Source organism: Vombatus ursinus, unplaced genomic scaffold, assembly GCF_900497805.2.
Source record: "Vombatus ursinus unplaced genomic scaffold, bare-nosed wombat genome assembly UNPS02014798.1, whole genome shotgun sequence".
Classification (NCBI taxonomy): domain Eukaryota; kingdom Metazoa; phylum Chordata; class Mammalia; order Diprotodontia; family Vombatidae; genus Vombatus; species Vombatus ursinus.
In genome coordinates, this window is record NW_020954576.1 from 10,567,794 (window position 1) to 10,584,255 (window position 16,462).

Genomic DNA, 16,462 nt, shown 5'->3' on the forward strand with positions numbered 1-16,462 from the left:
AGTATCTGTTACACTATAGTGTCCTGTATATTTATTTTATATTCCCTATTAGATTGGAAGTTATGAAGCAGGGACTCATTTTTATATCTCTTTGAAGCATCTAAATATAGTGCCTTTTACATAACATACATTCAATAGGCATTGGTTTAACTGAATATTTTAAGGTTATGAACACCAAAATATTCTACAGCAATTATGCATGACAGTTATTACCTTTGGACTCTTTTTCATTAGTTTCCTATATAGAAGTCTGCTTTGCTTTAAAAAAAAAAAGTCTATGCAGGAAAATTTCAATTTATGAAACAAATAAACTAAAGAATGATCATTTGTATTAAAGAAGAGCTTTCATCCTACAAAGGATTTCACTGCAAGATTCCTTTAAGAGTTTTAGCACTTAGTCCAGCATCTGGCACATAGCAAATGCTTAATAAATGCTTGTTGATGGATTAAAGAAGTCCTATAGCCCTTAACATGATTCAAATTTATTAAAATATTATTTATAAATAACTTTTCAGGAATTCATCTAGTATTCTTGTATACATATTTATTCTGCTGACCAAGTAGCAAAATAATAGGAACTTTAATTACTTTTGGAACAAGTCCTTATCAATTAGACAACAGATATTCATAGTCTTGATCTGATTTACAGTGACACTTCATTTATTTGAGGAATAGAGAGTATATGAGTTTATTTTCCAAATAAGTAAAAGCTTAGACCTCTAATGACATATGGTTACCATTATAAAGACAGCACCACAGAATTTATAGTGGGAAGGATCTTGAAGATCAACTCCTTCATTTTTGATGACGATGAAGCTGGGGCTCAGAGAAGTTAAGTAATTTGCCTGAGATCACAAAGGGAGCATTACCAGTATTCAATCCCAGGCACTGATTCTACTTATATGCTCTTTCCACTACCCCAAAAGGCCTGTCTGTGCTGTAATACAATGAGCACCCCTGAGCTATGCTATAGTTTGGTACTATATGAAAAAAATCCTCATGATTATGCATTTCCAGTTAGTCCTGCTTTTGTTTTATACTCAATGTTGGCTGTGCTGTCACTGTGGTAGGACTGCTTCTAATCAAGGAGGGCCTGGTAAATGTTTAACACCAGAAAAAAATATATATTTATATGTATATACATGACAAACTTTCAAGTTTAACTTCATCATTAACATTTTCTCTATCGCTTTCTTAAATCTAGACAATCCACAAAGCAGTTAAGTCAAGCCTTGATTTGTAGTTTTTGCCAGTGTCTGATATGGAAATGCTCATGCTGAAAATTTAACAATCAGCTCTCACAAGCTGGTACAGGCTGGGTCCAGCACATTATTGATTCTAACACACTGTCCACTATAACCTAGGGCAGAACTGAAATTTTTCAGTGATAACTAAACTTGCAAACTCAACAACCTTAGTTTTCAAGTCAAGTGGTAAAGTCCTGAGAATCATTCAGACTTTGTAGCTATTCTTCTTGTAGCTCATTAGGTCTCTTTTTTTTTTTTTTATTACTTTGAGGTTTACAGTTGCATTTGAAGTACCAGAAGCCTAGTCACTGAATAAGGAGGGAAGATTATACTTTGCTTCTCGTCTTACCCTCAAACACTGCACTTTATTTTTAACTTTCACAAACTCTTTATTTATCACAGACATCTGTGTTAGGAGTTTGATTCCTCATGACTACAAACACCTTAAGTTTAAGGCCTTAAATCTTTAACTTTGACACACAGATGTTGAATAAATTAATTTAATAAAATAATAAAATAAATAACAGATGCTTAATAAATTCTTGTTGTATTTGCTATATCTTAAGTACATAAGAAACACCACGCTGTATCAGTATCATTACTCATCTAAGGTAATATTCTCCCCAGGGGAATGCAAGCACTTTCAGTTTTATTTCTGTCTTTGAATCCCCAGTACCTAGCGTGGTGCGTGGTAGATAGTACATGCTTGCAGAATAATAAATTCTGCCAGTGATGGGAGCACAAAAAGATGTACCTCAAATTCAGCGGTTCCTGTAATAGTTTAGAAAAACAGAAACTAAAATAGCTACACTGTATCAACATCCGAAACTATACTGGGTCACTCTCAGTTTTCATATTGTGCCGATACCTTGATAAACGAGCCTGTTAACGGCTAGCACAGTAAGCCTCTGCAGTCTCTGTGTGAGCTCTGCTTCAGATGCCTGCACAGGATTTTCTTGGCTCATCCTACGCTGCATCATCATATTGAGCTCATCACTTGCCACTGAACGCATTCTCATCAGAAGAGATTCAGATTGAAGAAGAGATTTTCGGGGACCTTCAAGCACAAAAGAAAAAGAGAAAGTGCTAATGTTGCTAAGGAAGGAAACATTTAAAAGTCTTAGCAAGGACACTGGTTTTGTTGCAATTTTTAAAAAACAGTAATGCCAGAACAGGAAAAAAAAGCTTACTTAATGTGTGGTTTATTTAAACACTGTAAAGAAAGTGATTTAGAGAAAGTAGTCCTTTTCCCCATTTGAAGAAGTGTAACAGTACTTTCAATTAAAAAAATCCTATAAAAAACTGTTTTAAAAAGAAATGCAGTTTTAAATATGTAGAGCAGAGTTATTTGCAGGGTTTGATTCTTTAGAAAAATAAAAGTTTACAAGTCAATATAACTAGGGCTGAGAAGAGAACAAAGTTGCACAACATCACTGTTCCACTTCCTCCTATTCACCTTTATCAACAGATTTTCAACTATTCTGTCCTCTAATAATAACAATTACCAATAAAGGCTTTTTCGTGCACAATATTTAATGACATAAAGTAGAAATCAGTGATATGGAAGAGACCAGAAACATGATTACAATCCCAGTGATCTGTAATCAAAATTATTCTGAACACATGCATCATTTACTCAATATTATAAAAAAATTTCTTGAGAAATGTTTTCTCAAATTGAATAGATAGGAATAGCCACTATTACTGCACCTGCTTCTGTAGGAAATGCACATGAAGTGGATCCAGTAGAAAACTGAGGGGCTAATTCTTGATTTAACAAATTCAAGGAGAGGGGCATCGGAAGTTGACCATAGGAACTAAAATGACGTCTTGGTAGATGAGGAATAATGGAACCTTTCATTGCAATTGAACCTTTGTTTTAAATGATTTTTTTAAAAAAAAAATCAATTTTTTACAAATATCTATAAAGATTATACATATATCACTATATAAAACACATTATATTACACACATTATATTACATATTACATATGTCTGGGTACTTATGATGTAAAGATACTGGTGAAACATGGAGGAGGAACTAAGCATTAGCACAGCACCTACTAAGTGCTAAACGCTTAACAAATATTATTTCATTTGATCCTCACAACAATTTTGTGAGGTAGGTGCTGTTACCATTCTTACTTTACAGCTGAAGAAACTGAGGCAAATACAGGTTAAGTGACTCGTCCAGGGTTACAGAACTAATAAATGTCTGAGGTTACATCTGAACTCAGGTCTTCCTGACTCCAGGCCCAGATCTCTATCTGATGCAATACCTAGCTGCCAAGATCAAAAATTCTTTAACAAATTAGATTAAACAGAACAATCCAATGAAAATATAGAGAGTACCTTCAACTGATTATAAAACTCTTTTGAGTACAGTTGCTTTAGAGAAAAAAGGAAAAATTTAAAAAAGTAAACACAATAGCTATTCAAGAAGAAAAATTTCCAGAGTACGCTCTCTGATTGATACAGACTGATCAAATTTTTATAACTTCCATTATATACAGGACTGTATGGTAACACATGATATCTTGAGACATCACATAAAGATAAAATTATAACGTACTATACTTTCTAAGGCAGGAAAGGAATATTCATATTTAACAAAGATTTTCAATGAGACTTGAAAGGTTTTCTTGGTAAGCCTCACATAATCAGAAAATTAATCATACCAATTTCCTGAATGTTGCACTTATGAGGTTAACTCTACATAAATTATTTCAAGCACAAAATATGATAAAACACATTTTAAACATATATTTGAGTCATTCTTTTAGTCAGAGTTGTTTCTAATCAGTCAATCAATAAGCATTTAGTAAGCATCTATTATCTAATAGACACTGTGCTAAGTGCAGGGGATACAAAGAAATGCAAAAACATCCCCTTATCCTCGAGGAATTAATGTATGAGAAATCCATCACTGGCTGTACTTGTGAGGGACCAAACTGTTTGTTCTAAGAACCACCACTTGTTACAGGAACCAAACACTTCTCTTGGGCAGTACCTTTTATGCCCCAACCTACCTGAATTTCTGGTTAATCCAGGAGTTCTTAAGAGATCTATGGATAGATTTCAGAATTTGGATGGGGAAAAATTATATCTTTATTTTTAGTAACCTCTAACTAAAACTTAGAATGGCCTTCAAATATGAATGTAGGCAAAAAACATTATTCTGAGAAGGTGCCCATAGACTTTATTAGACTGCAAAAGGGATACAAAAAGGTTGAGAATTTCAGATCGAGATCCTTTTGCTGAATAAATAGTTTCCATTAAGGGGCCTCTCCTATCCTTCCATTAGAATGAAATACTTCACTTATGACTTTGAAATGATAAGAATACTGGAGATGGTCTAAGTATATCAAAATACATAATGCATCACCTTCACCACAGCATCAGTCCATTCTAACCCTGTTCCCAATGGAACAGGGTTCTAACATACCTCTCTTAAAGTTATTCATATTCTTGCCCAAACTTAATCTGGATATAATGATTTACATCAAATTTTTAATGTCAAAAAAAAAAAAAAAAAGAAACAGGACTTTTTTTGGGGGGGGGTGCAATTGGGGTTAAGTGACTTGCCCAGGGTCACACAGCTAGTAAGTGTCAAGCGTTTGGTCTGAGACTGAATTTGAACTCAGGTTCTCCTAACTTCAGGGCTGCTGCTCTCTCTACTGTGCCACTTAGCTGCCCCAAGAACAGGACTTCTATAACACATTTTAACACTAGACACTGTCTTGCATTATATATTTCAGCTTAAAAAATTCCTTAACTTCAGAAAAAAATCTGTGAAGACTTAATGAACTGATACAAAGTGAAGTGAGAAGAATCAGGAAAACACTGTACACAATAACATGAAAATTGTAAAAATGATCAGCTGCAGAAGATTTAGCTACTCTGATCAACACAATGATCTATGACAATTCCAAAGGATTCACCATAAAAAATGCTGTCTATGTTCATATAGAGAACTGATGCCAACTGAAGCATATTTTTTGTCTCTATTTTTGTTGCTTTTTTTGCTACATGGTTAATATGGAAATGTTTTGCACGACTTCACATGTATAATGGATATTATATTGCTTGCCTTCTCAATGGGTGAGGGAGGGGCTTAAGAGAGGAAGAGAACTGGGAACTTAAAATAAAAAATGCAAAAAAGGAATACCTGCATTCCTAACAGACCAAGGCCAATGACTTAAACAGTTTTATTTTATTATCTCTAATAGAGGTCTTCAAAGTAGGGTGTATACCCAAGGGGATGTGTAAGATGGCCCACTGGAATCCAAGAAGAAAATATAGAACTTCTATATACATTTACATTTATCTAAAAATTACTAATATTTAATATTCAGGTGGTTACTGGTGTCTTCATTCAATCATTATGTCACATGCTCACATGTCACTTAATGCATGTGAAATGCTTTGAGGGAAGAATGGGAAATCTACAATATGGGTTGACAATGATACATTTTTTTATTCATTCACTTTCAGAGTTTCATAATGAATTACAGTTTACTTGTGGGTTAAGTAAATTTATGGATTACATTATCTAGTTTTAACTAAATTAACCCTCACAAAATGGACAAGAAGTTTAAAAATATTCTAGCAAACATATCAATCAAGAATTAAAGACAATATGAATGTGAACAACAAGCAAACACCAGCAGAGCTGACCCTTCTCCTACTCACAGTATGAGGTCTTCATCAAAGACTTCATCATGAAGTCAAGCAACAATCATCTAATCAGATCTGCCAAGCAGTTAGTTCTCAATGTTGAAATTATCAAGAAGATAATTTAAAATACGGCAATGAACCTTACCCTATCGCATCATGAAATAGGATCTTATCAACTAATCAAACATTTATTAAGGACCTATTATGTCCCATACACTATGCCAAGTAGTGAGTATACAAAGGCAAAAGTGAAACACAGTCCTTGCCTTCAAGTAGCTTACATTTTATCAGAGAAGGAAAAAAATGCATATAAGCATATAGAAAAACACAAAGGTAGCTGAAGGGAAGTGACATACTAGCAGCTGGGAGGAACAGGAAAGGATTCCTTTAAAGTGTGGTGCTTGAACTGAGTTTTGAAGGAAACAAGGAGTCTAACAAATGGTGATAAGGAAGGAATAGTGGACAGCCAATGCCAAAAAACACAGATGCAATGTGGTTTGTAAGCAACAGCAGCAAGAGAGCCAGTCTGGCTAGAAGAGAGTATAGAGAAGGAAATGATGTATAAGAAAGGTAGGCTAGGGTTAAGTTGTAAAAGCCAAAGAGGACTTCATATTTTATTCTGAACAGAATTCTTGTATTTTATTGCAATATGATGAGACCTGCATTTCAGGAAAATCATTTTGGCAACCTTCTATAATAAGTACCTTCTCTTCTCTCTCTTTTCTAAACCTTCTGGGATTTGGCTTCTGATCTCATCATTCAATGATCTTGAATCCCAAATCTAATGGCCTTTTCTGAGCCTTCCTCCATCTTGACTTGTCTACGGAATCTGACACTGTTAATGACCTTTTTCTCCTGCACAGTCTCTCCTCACTGGGGCTTCATCACAGCACTTCCATCAACTTCCACAGTTTCAATTACATCTATGCAAATGATTCTTAGATCTATATATCCAGCCCTACTCTCTCTCTCTCTCTCTCTCTCTCTCTCTCTCGCTACAAACATACATCTTGGACACCTCAGACTGGATATCCCATAAGCAGCTCAAAAAAAAAAAATCAACAAGTTTAAAACAAAATTCATCTTTAGCCCCAAGACCATCCCTACCCTCAGCATCATTCTTCTAGTCACATCCAGGCTCACAACCTTGGTATTATCCTCAACCCCTCAATCCCCCATATACAATTTGTAACCAGACTTTTTCATTTCTGTCTTCACAACATCTCTCATATAGACTCCCCTCTACAGTTACACAGCTACAGCCTTAATTGTTAGTCCCCATCACCTCTGTCCCAGACTACTGCAACAGCTTTCCAACTAGCTGACCCACAGCTTCCTCCCTATTCCAATCTCTTCTCCATTCAGCTGCTAAGGTGATTTTTCTTAAGGGTAAGTCACAGCCCTACTTAAAGAGCTCTGGTGACTCCCTATTCCCTCTGAGGTCTAATAAGCTCTTTGGAACTCGGCCACTTCCTACCTTCCTTCCTACTCTTCCTGCACTTTACTCCCTAGCATATGGGGTTTGATCTAACTCCCCTGGCCTACTAGTAGTTCCATCAACACAATTCTAGACCTTCTACCTTTGTGCCTTCTCACTGCATGTTTCATGCCTGGAAAGCTCTGGCTCCTCACCTTCAACCTTTTGGTTCCTTTAGCTTCCTTCAAGACTCAACTCAAGCCCCACTCTTTCAAAAGTTCTTTCCCAGTACCTCAACTATTAGTGCATAGAAAGGAGAAGATAAAGGACAGACGCCTGGGAGACAACAATGGTTAGTGGAAGTGACCTGGATGAAGATCAAGCAAAAGAGACTCAGGAGTGGAGAAATAGGCAGGAGAAGAACCAAGAAACATGTAAACAAAATGCAGAGAGGAGAGACTCTAAGGAAAAGGTGATGGACAGTGTCAAAGATTACAGATATGTCAAGAAAGATGAGAATTGAGCAAAGCCTATTATATTTGGCAATTAAGAGATCACTGGTAACTTTGGAGAGAAGTCTCTCCAAATGATGAAGTCAGAAGTCAACTGCAGAGGGTTTAGAAGGAAAGGAGAAAACACTGAGGCATCTATTAAAGAAATCTTTCTTAAGGAATTTAACCTCACAGGTGAGCACAGGAATAGGACAATGCTTAGTGGGGATGACTGGATCAAATGAGGTTTGTTTTAAGGATGAGGGAGATGTGAGTGTTTTTTTTAGGAATTAAGCAAAGCATACAGTCAACAAGAAGAGATTGTTGATAGTGAGAGAGTAGAGATGATAAAAGGGAGCAATCTTTGGGAGAAAATTGGATGGAATAAGATCAAGGGTGCATTCGAATGGGTTCTCTTGGCAAGGTTAAGGGCCCTTTTGTTCTGTGACGTAGTGAAGAAAGAGATGGTAGATGAAGGGATTTGAATAAAGTTAGATGAGGAGAAGGGGAGAATAGGGAGCTTTCAGTGAATGTCTTCCTTTTAGTGAAATATGCAGCAAGGTCTTCAGCTTAGAGAGTGGATAAGGGGGTGCTGTGGGAGACTTGAGGAGAAAAGAAAAAATGTGGAATAGTTGCTTTGGTTAATGAGACAGTAAATCAATTAAGAAGGTATAAAAGGATTGTCTTGTTGGAGTTGAGATTATTTAACAAAAATTTGTAGTGGACCCATTAAGCAGGATTTTATGATTTATTCCAGCTCCATACAGTAGCATGCAAATAGGAACAAAAGCAGCAGATGGTGGGAGTAAACCAAGTTTGGACAGTCAAAGAAGGTCATTCTTTTGAAGTTTAACTTAAACTACATGGTTATAAATTAAATACTAAGACAGAAAATACAATTTATTTTTTAAAAAATAAAGTGGTAAATAAGTTCTTTCATCAACTGCTTTTTAAATTATTTTACCACCCCCTCTCTTTATTCTCCAAAAACAAAAAACAAAAAAACTTCATATCACTTCCATGTAACCCTACAGATCAGGAGGATATAAAAAAATAAATGATGTAACCAACTACAATTGTATGGCAACAAAAATTTTTTCTGTAACCAAGGGGCTAGAAATGACCATAAAATGGAAGAGAATGGTTAGGAATAGCTAAAGTGAAGAACTAACTTAATAGAAGAGTAAGACTAAAATTTTAGAGACCAAAAGAAAACAGAAAAAGGACTAAAGAAAGAAGAAATGGATTATATAATGGCTAGGAGGTATAAGAGAAAATTAATGAAAACAGCAATTAAGTTTATATGGCTAGACTGAAGAGAACAAACCTAAATGTAATAGGAGGTAGGAACAGTTACATAAATGTGAGCTTATAGATGAAAAGAATTAAAGTCCATGCTCAATTTTAATATGATTCAAAAAACATGTGGGGGCTCACTGCGGAGCTTAGACAATGTGAATATGATCAAACATATTTTTTTAGAAACTTAATTCTTGCTGCTGTGTGTGGGAAAATTATAGAGGGGAGAGAGGAAAGATGTCAAGGGCATTATTACATTGGTTCAAATAAAAGCCTAGACTAGACATTTTGTTGTGGCAATAAAAAAGAACAAAATTGATTAATATGATGAAGAATTAGCAAGGCTTGCTAAGTGTGTAATTTTAAAAGTACTCATTCTCTTTGCACATAAGTAGAAAGGTAAATTCTACCAAAGCAGCCCTCACTTGACAGAAAGACACATTAATGGGAGTACCCAAAACCCAATGGTTTCTAGGACTGCAAGGAGATATGTTGTGCCTGGCTGGATAAATTAAAAATGTTCTACTAGAGGACAATACTATAATTTGAGAAGGGAGTTGGGAGCAAAGAATGTGTAACACTCCATTAATGTTCTACTCCAATGTTTTACAGTGGGATGAAGGTAGCCCTAGGATCTTAAAGGCGATGTCAACAGAATGAAAGCTCAGGGAAGTCCATGGTAGGTTTCAAGTTTTAGCACAGTTGCTATGTCTGTCATTCCATAGTCATTCTGGCTAAATTCTGAGTGTCGCATCACCAGAAAGTTGATTACCAAGCAACTGATATTTATAGCAACTCATACAAGCATAGACATTTCAGGAATTGTCCATGGATACAGGAAATCACACCAATGAAAACAGACATTTTGAAGTGTCATGGGAGATAACAGGATGTAGATATGGAAGTGGCTAAAATGTTTTAGATGGGGTCCAGAATATAAATGTACATTTTTTTGACCTAAGAATGCGATTTTTACATGGCTTTTAAGTTTTGTTTACTGACATGGGCAAGATGTATTATATGGAAAAAAATTCAGGCTAAATATGAACAAATTTCTGGACCATTATATTAATATATCAATTAAGCTTATGCAGTCTTTGGAGATGTGTTTTGTAATTTTATTTTCATCCTGATTGAAGATAAGCACAATGAGATCACATTCAGCTTCAGAATTTTATGAAGTCAGGGAAATCTAGCAATATTTACCAGTGTGTAGCATATTTAGAAGTTACTTAGATTGTAACTATGATTTGACATTGAGATCTGCAATGTTAAAAAAAAAAAACACCAAAATACCTAACACGAGGAAAAAGAAGTACTCTTAAAATTTATAAAGTTTAAATTTCTAAATATTTTATTGACCATCTACCTCCTTAACCATGAAATTTGGAAAAAAAATGTAAATGGTACCATTATGGGGGAAAGTAAAGCTATCTTTTCCATTTATAATGTTTAGAACATTTTTATTTCATTACTCACCAGCAATACTTTTTCGCTTTTGAAATATTGCATGATGAGGAATAGAAGGTAACTGACATGAATTTGGCAGGTTTTGAGTATCTTGGTTTGCAGTCGTCCTTATAAATTCAATAGCTGCCTGAAGAACTCTGAATTGTAGTGCAATAGCCATATCTGAGAACAAACAAAAAATACTAAATAAGAACTGTTCTGTGAAATATTTAAGCTATACAATGAATAATTGTTTACTGAATCAATTTTATTTCTAGGCAACACCAAAAAGCATCAGTCAGCTTTTAGCATATATAAATTTCAAAATTAAAATGTGAAATTTAAGATAAAAATATTTTTGGACATTAGTGAACAGAAGAATTTCTGATGAAAGTAACTTTTAGGCTAAGACCAAATTTCAAAAATAAGTTATAAGAAGAACATTATTCACTGCAAAAGGTAGCCTATAAAATAAATTGCTTTCTTTGTGTAAATGTGTCACAGTAAAGGATGTTTTATAATTAAAGAAATAATTTTAAATGAACAAATGGTTGATTTTTGACAGGTCTGTTGTCCCAACCTCTATTCTCCTTCAAAAAAAGGCATTAAAGGAAAATGAGAGAGTATCAAATCTTCTGCAGTAAACCTAAGAATTTAAATTCCAGATTTGTAAGGGAAGTTGGCAGTTTTATTCTCATTGAGTATATTAACATATCTCTCAGTTGTCACTGGCACTCTAATTTTTGCCTGATAAGGGTCCCATTACAAAACTAATTAACATAATTATAAAATTAACCTTATCAGTAAACTTATCTCTAAAAAGAAACTTAAAAGATTACAGACAAATCTCATTTTCAACAATTATGTTGATTAATTCTTTTTTAAATTTTTTTATGCTGAATAATTCTTGTAAAATTCAAGTCTTACTTTGTGTCCTTTTGTTTTTGCTGCTTTGAACGTATCCAAGCAATATGATGAGATCTTCAATAACCCTAAAATATTGTGAACCTGAAGAACTGCAAGCATGAATTGTAACAGCTACCAGAAGTTGTTGTATTTCACAAACAAGTAATTTGTAGTCATTCAAAGGAATGCTAAAAAACAAAAACCCCAATGGAAAGAAGGGTCAGAAATTTTTTAAAAAGAATACATATCATTAATGCTAACAATCTATCTCGTCCATAAGATCAAGTCCCACCCCGCCCCAGTCCCCCATTCGGACTTAGTGTGAACACTTGATTGGCTATAGCTCTCCTACAACTCAGAAGCCCCAAATTCAAGTCATACAGCAGCCACAGCCTCTCCCACACCATCAACCTAACTCAAATCTTCTTCAGACAATCATTTTTCAAGTATAATATAATTTTTTTGTTGCTGTCGTTCAGTCGTTTCAGTTGTGTTTGACTCTTTGTGACCGCGTTTGGAGTGTTCTTGGCAAACATATTTCAGTGGTTTGCCATTTCCTTCTTCAGCTCATTTTACAAATGAAGAAACTGAGGCACAGAGTTATTGACTTTCCCAGGGTCACACAGCTAGTAAGTGTCTGGGGCCAGATTCGAACTCAGGAAGAGGAATCTTCCTGACTCCCAACCTGGTGCTCTATCCATTGCACCACTTAGCTGCCCCAATATTATTTTTAACCCATCTTATTTTCCTTTCACTATGCTTTGATTAAAAGAAAAAAAAAGAAAGAAAAAGAAGTAGTAAATGTTTGGGGTCAATTAACACAGTACTATTCATGGACTTCTACTCAGTGTGATTTATTAAAAAAAAAAGATTTTAGGTTCCCCAAGGTATCCCCAAATTAGCCTAATGGCATCCCAGAAATCGTTCCCCAATTCTGCCATTCCTGTGTTAATTCTAGGAAAGTCCAAAATCAGATGAATTCCCATGTTGCCTGCACAGCCCATATGGGTATCCTCCATTCTTCACTTCAAGAATACAGAAGAAATTTTTGAAGTTCCAACATGGAATTTCATTTGCTAAAATGTCTATGTGTATGTGTGGCCTGTGATTTCATCAGCTACCTGAGAAGATCTCCCTCCACCAACTTGCATCAGAACCTTCTCTGCAACCTAGAGTCTTGGAGAGTTGCCTGGGGACACTGAGATTAACAAACTTACACACACACAGCCACAAGTGTGTGTCAAGAGGCAGAAGCAGAGCTCAACTCTTCTTGAGTGAGCGTAGTTCAATGTCTACTCTGCCAGTCTGCCTCTCACTATTATCTTATGCTATTAAAAGCATTCTGATTGAAAAGGTGTTTCACATGCCTGAAAATATTGTACAAAATGTAAATTGGGATGTTAGAAGCATCAAAAAGTAAAACTAGCTCCAAGTCTGAGTAAGTTTTAATTTGAAATACTCTTCCCAGAAAGACTCAATGCCTAAGCCCTAGGAATCACCACCTAATTGGGTGAACATGGGCACATGACTTCAGCTCTCTGAGGTGTCCTAGATGTTTTTATTTTTTTTGTTTGTTTTCTGTCAAGTTTGCTCTTTTTCCTCCTTTTCTTTTCCATTTCTCTACTTATGCAGGATCCTTTCACATGAAGGAAAGCGTCATTTGGCTACGATGGAATAGCTGGAGCACTGGATGCAGGCAGACAAGCCCTTGGCCATGATCCCAGCTCTACCACCTGTGGCACACTTGACAAGTGACAACTCCTTGGAGCTTTCGTTTCCGTATCTATAGAATGGTGGGGTCAGACAATGACCTCTAAGGTCTCTTCCAATTCTGAATCTGAAATCCATGGTCCCATGGGGCAGCCAATCCCCTTTTAGTCAGTTCTTCACAATTTCTTTCCTGTGCTGAGCTGAAATCCATCTCCCCATACATTCATTCACTGGTCCTAATTCTATCATCTGAGGCCAAGCAGACAAGGTCAAATTCCAATTCCATGCTGACAGAGCATGGCAGCATGTAAAGAATTCTGGACTTCAAGTCTGGAAACCTAGATTTTAATCCTTCAAGACACAAGAATTGTGTGGCCAGCCATTTAACCCCTCTGTGCCTCAGATTCTTCATCTAAAAGGTGAAGATAATTCTTGTACTACACATGACTTGAAATGATTGTGATTGTGAGGAAAAGTGACTGATAAGCTTTAAACATTATACAGATCTGAGCTGTGAATTACATTAGAATACTTCAAACTTTTAAAGACAATGATCATACTCCTTATTAATTTTTTGATTATCCAAAGCTTAAATGTTCTAGGTTCTTGACAATAATCATATAATAGTTTCAAGTTCCCTCACTATCTTGGTCATCCCTCTTTCAATTTACTAGCTTCTCAATATTTTGATTGGATCTGTGATCTCAGATCACATAGTAGTTATGCCTTCTAATGGTATAGATCACACTTATTCATGCCTTCTCAACCTATGCAATACTGTTCCATGTGTTTTCACAAATCTTACATAGAGGTTTGCCCAAAAGCTTGTAATTTTCTTCTAGATTCCTTGCAATTATGTAAATATCAGTGAAGACCATGAACTGTCCACTAGTTATCCATAGCACTTACATTCCTGGATTATTAACTTTTCCAGTCACGCATTATACAACCTACTCATTCCCACTATGCATCTCTCTATTGTCCTCTGAATGACCTACAGCCTTAATTTTTTCAAAGGCTGAGATTCTAAGACTTGCAATAACATGACATCACTGCAAGAACACTGAGGTTAAAAAAGATGGGACTTTGTTTCAGGAAGAAGCTTAGGGTTATTAAAAGCATCTCAACTTCTCAAATATAATCTAATCCACTCATCTCTCTGTTCCTCACTTTCTTCATCCATACAACAAAGGGGTTGGACTAGATCCCTGATAGCTCTAAAACCTATGATCTTCATTCTTTTTAATTTTGAGGCCAATTCACTGTCCATGTGCACTGCTTTTTCAAGATACATATATTGATGAACCAGCTCCATGGGCTATCTAGATAGCTACATATCACAATAGGCACTTTTCATCCACTTAGTTTTTCTCATGTAGATTTTTAGGACAAACTATGTTGTGTGGTTTAGAAGGCTTGTCAATGTTCTAGCACTTAAAAAAATAAATAAAATGTCATCTACAAATAGCAGTATCTGGAGGAATTGACCATCTATAGGTAATTCCTACTGGATTTGGATTTTGTATTGAGTACCCTCCCTGACACTGGCAATTAGCTCTGATGAACATACATCTCCCCGCCTTATGCCTTATCTCATATTTAGTATTAGAGGATCAAAGGTCTCTCAGTAATTATATCTTTCAAGGAATCTTCAAATTCATGCCTCTTCTGAACTTCAATATTTCCATTAAAGTTATCACTGTCCTCCCCATCATCCTCTGAATCCTCAACCCCCTCCCTGATCCCATGTTTCCAATGGAGTCTTGTCACTAAGTTCCTCAGTCTGGCTGATTTCTCCTTTTCAAAATCTCTTGTATTCATTCCCTTGACTAGATTCATATGACTACCACCCTAGTAAAGGACTTTATCAACTCTCACTGGGATTGAAGTGTCTTCCCAATTATTCTCCCTACCTTCAGTATCACCTCTCTAACTCCTCTTTCACATAGTATCTAAAGCGATCCTCCTAAGGAATAGGACTAATGATGTCACTTCCCTGCTCAATAAACTCCAGTGGCTCCCTAGGATTTCTAGAACTAAATACCAATTCAATTTTCCTCTTTCCCATTTATTAAGGTACACCTTAAAATATACTAATGTAATACTTACTCTGTTTCTAGTCCATTTAAGGCAGCAATGGTATTACATAATACATATAACAGGCCATTATCCAGCAACATATCTGCCACTTTAGAACAAGAATTTAAAATTTGAAGAAGAAGAAAAAGAGAATTATGTAAGAGTATGTTGTCACAGAGAGAGGTTTCTATTAGTCCAAGGACCGGAATGATACACCATTTCTGAAAGAGTTCCATGTTTTTCACTTCTTCAAAGTCAAATCTATTTTAAAAAATAACACATAATATATAGCATTTAGTTAGGAATCAGGTATAAAGTGAGAAAAATACCTGTAACATTTCTGATATTTCTTCTATTTTAATGACTACATTATTTTAAACAGTCTATGTCACCAGTACCTAAGACAACTTTATAGCTAATGTTAAAGAAGCAGCATTGAGACATAACAATCACCATCAACATTTACATAGTGCTTACTATGTACCAGGCACTGTGCTAATCTCTTTATAATTATTATCTCATTTGATCCTCATGAGAACCCTGGGAATCAGGTGCTATTATTCGTTGTTTAGTAATTTTTCAGTTGTGTCTGACTCTTCATGACCCTATTTGAGGTTTTCTTGGCAAAGATACTGAAGATACTGGAGTAATTGGACATTTCCTTCTCCAGCTCATTTTATATATGAGGAACTGAGGTAAACAGGGTTAAGTGACTTGTCCAGGGTCACTCAGCTAGGAAGTGTCTGAGGTCAGATTTGAACTTAGGAAGAGGAATCTTTCTGATTCCAGGCTTGGCGCTCTATCCACTATACCACCCAGCCACCCTATTTTACCCCCATTTTATAGATGACGAAACTAGGGCAAACAGAGGTTAAGTGGGCTACCCAGGGTCACACAGTTAGTAACTGTCTGAGGCCAGATTTTAACTCGGGTCTTCCTGACTCAAGGCCCAGTATTTTCTCAATATTGCCTGGCACATAGCACATTTCATAGTAAGTGGTTAATAAATCTTCGCTGACTAGCTAATATATGTTTTTTGACTAATGGGGGAAATAAACAGGAAATAATATTAGTAGTATATTAAAAAACACACCAAAGTATGTATTTGGCAAGGAGGTCTAGACCTGTGACCTCTTGGTGTAGTGAACTGGTGAGGGTACTGACTCCATCAATGTAGATCAGCAATT

The 16,462-nt window shown here is 35.7% G+C and overlaps 1 protein-coding gene across 1 annotated transcript in view; it reads right to left on the reverse strand.

Moving 5' to 3' along the window:
* LOC114049582 (lysosomal-trafficking regulator-like) overlaps positions 1–16,462 on the reverse strand; it is a 247,671-nt gene that overhangs the window by 69,739 nt on the left and 161,470 nt on the right. Inside the window, 5 exon segments of the mRNA XM_027870836.1 lie at positions 2,116–2,304; positions 10,611–10,763; positions 11,508–11,674; positions 15,306–15,536; positions 16,436–16,462. The exon segment at positions 16,436–16,462 is cut by the window's right edge and continues 149 nt beyond it. Coding sequence (XP_027726637.1) covers positions 2,116–2,304; positions 10,611–10,763; positions 11,508–11,674; positions 15,306–15,536; positions 16,436–16,462 — 767 coding nt within the window.